General features: G+C 58.2%; 2 protein-coding genes across 2 annotated transcripts; both read right to left on the bottom strand.

Moving 5' to 3' along the window:
• Positions 1-1,418: 1,418 nt before the first annotated feature.
• Positions 1,419-3,695, bottom strand: LOC135217563 (uncharacterized). Its single transcript, XM_064253529.1, has 4 exons — positions 3,496-3,695; positions 3,028-3,187; positions 1,922-2,896; positions 1,419-1,424 (listed from the first exon to the last, which is right to left on the bottom strand). The coding sequence occupies exons 1-4, from the start codon at positions 3,693-3,695 to the stop codon at positions 1,419-1,421; spliced, it is 1,341 nt and encodes a 446-aa protein (XP_064109599.1).
• On the bottom strand, positions 3,692-4,867 carry LOC135217562 (uncharacterized). The gene has a single exon (XM_064253528.1). The coding sequence runs from the start codon at positions 4,865-4,867 to the stop codon at positions 3,692-3,694; it is 1,176 nt and encodes a 391-aa protein (XP_064109598.1).
• Positions 4,868-5,267: the final 400 nt, after the last annotated feature.

The following is a 5,267-nucleotide window of genomic DNA, read 5'->3' as shown; positions in this document are numbered from 1 at the left end:
TCGATCTCAGTCTCTCTCTCTCTCTCTCTCTCCTCTCTCGAAACGCCTACGTATTCCTTAAACACCTAAGCTAAAAATACGCTTTTCACTGCTAAGCCTTACACATAAATGAAGGGACAAATGAAGAATTCCCTACCTTCGGAGCTGGCAGAGAGAGAGAGAGAGAGAGAGAGAGAGAGAGAGAGAGAGAGAGAGAGAGAGAGAGAGAGTTATAACACCAAGAAACAGAAGGTATTCAAATCTTTCAAAATCTTTCCTTGTATAATCAGACAAATCGAAATATCTTTCGTGAAATATATAGAAAAACAATGAAAAATCGAGAGAGAAGAGTATATAAGAACTGAGTATGGATTCCAGTTAAAGAAGAAAATGTGGACTTACTGGCTGGGGCAGCAGCTGTTGTTGGGACGTTATGGTTTAGATCTGCAAAATACAGAGAGAAGTCTAATGCAGGAATAGTCATCATGTTACTGTAACGCTTTATTCACTGGTGAGGTTGGGGGATGTCTGATGATGGGGCCGAAGAACCTAGCAAGGAAAAGGAATTGAACGAGAGAATTGCGGCCTTGCGAGACACCATCCAGTTCCAGAGAGAACAGCAGGTGAACATGGATAGGAGAGATCTCCAGTTGCAACAGAGGCTCGACTACTATATGAGGAGATGCATAAGATGGAGGACAGGGAAGAACACACTCATTAGATACAGATTACTTATGATGTGCTGCCACAACAGGCCTGACAAGAAAGGGCCCATTCGCTCGAAGCTGAAACGCTGTTTCTGAAGGAGAAAACAATGAAGAGAAGAGGGAGAAACAACAGCTTTGAGGACAAGATCTTCAAGATCACAGAGGAATATCAGCAGTTGAAGGACAATGCAAAGGAAATTGTGCAGAAACGATGCACTACGTGAGAAGATAAGGAATCTGACTGCGAAGTTGGCAGAGGCAAACTGCCAGCTTCAAACGCATGAGAAACTCCTACGACAGAAGGAGAAAGACCTGCAGCTCAAGACTAAAAAAACATTGTGGATGGCGAGGCTCATCCAGGAGCAGCGCGAATCTGAGAGGAAAGACCTCGAGCTCAGGTTCCAGTGCCTGCAGAAGGACGTGGAAAAGTGTGGACTCCAGTGTGGACTTCAGGCGGTGGAACTCAAGAGGAACGAGCTGGCATCCCTGCTGAAGGAACGAGATCTTTGCATAGAGTCTCAGGAGAGGAAGACCAGTGCCCAGGGTTAACAGAACGACCAGCTGGAAGATGAAGTGCGACAGCAGCGAGGGGCAAAGGAGGAATTGCTCTGGGAGCTCAAGAACATCCAAGAGAAATACAGACCTGGAAAAGTACAACTGTAAACTGCAGAGGCAAATGTCCGTCTTCAGGGAATGGCAGGATGAAGTATGCGCTGGCCTCACGAAGAAGGGTCACATCTAGAAAATTGAAGAGAAAGTTTGTTGTCGCATGGAAAGTTTTATATTTATTCTGAAATATATTTGCTATGTTAATCCTTGAAAGAAATTGAACTTGTGCGGAAACATATGTTAAAATGTGTTCTTAGCTTTTTATTGATCTTTCAAAGCCCCAGGAAAATTAAAGGGATCCATGAAACCCCAGAAAAATGACAGGATTTCTGGAAGTGCCAGGAAAGCCACAAGATTCCTCGAAGGCCCAGGAAAAGCAAAAGATTCCTGGAAGCCCCAGGAGCATTCACAGGATTCAGTGGCATATTCCCAACCTAAAGTTAAGCAGAGGTGTTAAATGGATAGAAGCATCTCCACGAGATGCTCTCTCTCTCTCTCTCTCCTTCTCTCTCTCGTCGTCCTTCTCTTTTTTCTCTCTTTCTTTCTTTCTCTCTGTCTCTGTCTCTGTCTCTCTCTTTCTCTCTCTCTCTCTCTCTCTCTCTGTTTGGGGAGCTGGGTTGGGCAGCCTGGGGTGGGATGGTGGGGAGGCGGGTTGGACTGCCAGGGCGCGGGGACAGTGGGGAGTCGTGTTGGGCCGGTGGGGCGTGGGGACGGTGGGGAGTCGGGTTGGTCCGGCAGGGCGCGGTTGGGCCACAGGTGCTGGGGGACGGTGGGGAGGCAGGTTTGGGCTGGCGGGTGTGCGGGGATGGTGGATGGGGGGCGGGTTGGTCTATCAGGGTGCAGTTGGGCCGCAGGTGCTTAGGGACGATGGGAAGGCGGGTGGGTTGTGCCGGCAGGCAGCAGTGACGGTGGCGAGGGGAGTAGGTCCAGTAGTGCGCGGTTGGGTCGCAGGTGCTTAGGGACAGTGGGGAGGTGGGTTGGGCCAACAGGCTGTGGGGACAGTGGAGAGAGGCGCGCGTGTTGGGGCACCGGGGCGCGAGTATGGTGGGGAGGCATGTTGGGGCACTGGGACGCGAGGATGTGGGGAGGCCGGGTTGGGTCTCCGCCGGGGAGCAGGGAGGGTGTGGGAGGCAGGTAGGGCTGCTGGGGAGCAGGGACAGTGGGGAGGCGTGTTGGGCCGTCGGTGACTGAGGATGGTGAGGAGGCGGATTGGGCCATGGGAGAGAGGGGAGGCAGGTTAGGGCGCCGGGCGGGGATGGGATGGTGGGGTGGCGGGTTGGTGCCCTAGGGGGCGGGGATGGTGGGGAGGTTGTTTGGGAAGCCAGGGAGTGGGGACAGTGGAGAGGCGGGTTGGGAGGCAGGGGAGCGGGGACGGTCGGGAGACATGCTGGGCCGGGGCGGAGCAGGGACATTGGGGAGACGGGTTGGGCCCGTGGGGCGCAGGACGGTGGGGAGGTGGGTTGGGCCGCCAGGGTGCAAAGACAGGGGGAGGTGGGTTGGGCCGCCTGGGCGCAGGAACAGTGGGGAGGCAAGGAGCGAGGATGGTGGGGAGGCAGGTCTGGCCGTAGGGGAGTGGGGCGGTAGGGAGCCGGGTTGGGCCGCTGAGCGTGGGGACAATGGGGAGCCAGGATGGGTCACTGTGGCATGGGGAAGGTGGGGAGCTGGGTTGGATCGCTTGGGAGTGGGAATGGGGGGGAGACGGGTTGGGTTGGGTTGCTGGGGAGCGGGGGACAGTGTGAAGGCAGGTTGGGCTACAGGGGAGCGGGGACCGTGGGGAGGTGGGTTGGGCCATCAGGGAGCGTAGACGGTGAGGAGGCGGGTTGGGGTACGGGGACAGGGGGAAGGCAGATTGAGGCAAAAGGGCACGGACGATGGGGAGGCGGGTTGGGTTGCTGGGGAGTGGGAATAGTGGGAGGCAGGGTGGGATGCTGGGGAATGGGGATGGGCGGCTAGGGAGCTGGGACGGTGGGGAGACAGGCTGGGTCTGCGGGGCGCAGGGACGATGGGGAGACGGGTTGGGTCGCTAGGGCACTGAGACGGTGGGGAGGGTGGGTGGGTTGGGCCATCTGGGGGTTAGAATGGTTATGAGGCAGGGAGGGGGGGGGGGGGAAGTGGGGAGGTGGGTTGGGCTGCTGGACATGGACGGTGGGGGAGGCAGGGAGGGAGGATGGTGGGGAGGCAGTATAGACCGCCGGGGCACGGGGAAGTGGGGTGTCGGGTTGGGTCGGTGGTGCACGGGGACGGTGGGGAGGCAGGTTGGTCCGGCAGGGCGAGGTTGAGCCGCAGGTGCTTGGGGACAGTGGGAAAGCAGGTTAGGCTGGCGGGGCGCGTTGATTGTGGGGAGCAGGTTAGGCCGGCGGGGCGCGTTGATTGTGGGGGTGGGGAGGCGGGTTGGTTCATCTGGGCGCAGTTGGGCAGCAGGTGCTTAGGGACGATGGGGAGGCGGGTTGGTCCGGCAGAGCATGGTAGGGACAGTGGGGAGGTTGGTTGGGCCGACGGGCTGTGGGGATGGTGGGAAGGCATGTTGGGGAACCGGGGTGCAAGGACGGTGGGGAGGCAGGTTGGGCTGCTGGAGAGTGGGGACGGTGGGGAGGCGGGTTAGGGTGTCGGTGAGTGGGGACAGTGAGGAGGCGGGTTGGGCCATGGGGACAGTGGGGAGGCGAGTTAGAGCGCTGGGGAGCGGGATGGTGGGGAGGCAGGTTTTGGGATGCCAGGGAGTGGGGATGGTGGGGAGGCGGGTTGGGTGGCTGCGTGGGACAGTGGGGAGGTGGGTTGGGCTGCCAGGGTGCGGAGACAGGGGTGAGGTGGGTTGGGCTACCGGGGTGCAGGAACAGTGGTGAGGCAGGTTTTGGACCGCAGGAGCGCAGGGCGGTAGGGACGCGGGTTGGGCTGCTGAGGCGTGGGGACGACGGGGAGCCGGGATGGGTCGCTGGAGTGAGGGGAACGTGGGGAGCTGGGTTGGGTCGTTTTGGTGGGGAGGTGGGTTGTGTCGCTGGGGATGGGGGACAGTGGGAAGGCATGGTTGGGCCATCGGGGATCCGCGGGATGGTGATGGAGGCGGGTTTGGAATTCATGGGGACGGTTGGGGAGGCTAGGTTAGGGTCCGCTGGTGGGGAGTGGGGACGGTGGGGAGGCGATGGGTGTTGGATGCCGGGGAATGGGGACCGGTGGGGAGGGGGAGGCGGGTTGGGCAGCTGGGGGGCGGGGACAGTGGGGAGACGGATTGGGTCGCCAGGACGCGGGAATGGTGGGGAGGCGGGGAGGGGAGGGAGGACGGTGGGGGGAGTGGCGAGGAGGTTGAGCTGCCGGGACGCAGGGATGGTGGGAAGGCAGGTTGGCCGCCAGGGCATGGGGATAGTGGGGAGGCTAGTTGGGTCGCTGGGGAGCGTGGACGGTGGGGAGGTGGGTTGTGCCGCCGGGGTGTGGGGACGATGGGGAGGCGGGTTGGGCCGTCGGGGCACAGAGACAGTGGGGAGGAGGTTGGGCCACCAGGGTGCTGCGACGGTGGGGAGGCGGGTGGGCCGCTGAGGCACGGGAGCGGTGAAGAGAGATAGGTAGAGGGAAAGAAGCATAGGGTAGGAAGGGAGTTCCCACCTATGAGGCACGGGGTGGTCCCAAAATAGATATCGTGGGGACAGATTGGACAGTCACGTGATTGTCGTATGAAAGGAAGGTGCTATTGCCTCGTGTTGATTCCCAGTATGGCAGCGGCAGAAACTGCACAGGCCAGCAACAATAGAGCCACTAATGGCACCCAGTGCTGGGCCATCAACTGTCCTATACAGAAATAGGATCACAAAAGAACAGGAATCACATTTCACATTTTAATTCATGAAAATCTTCATAACTGCGTTGAAACAACTTCAAGTAAACATGTCTTAGATCAAACTCAACTTGCAATCAGCTATGTCAGCTTTTTGAGCTAAAAAAATAATTAACGATGTAACAAGCTTTTTATTAAAGTCATTTTTA

The sequence above is a fragment of the Macrobrachium nipponense genome, chromosome 7 (genome assembly GCF_015104395.2).
Source record: "Macrobrachium nipponense isolate FS-2020 chromosome 7, ASM1510439v2, whole genome shotgun sequence".
NCBI lineage: Eukaryota > Metazoa > Arthropoda > Malacostraca > Decapoda > Palaemonidae > Macrobrachium > Macrobrachium nipponense.
Note: the sequence above shows the minus strand (reverse complement) of the source record. Positions and strands in the feature narration are given on the sequence as shown.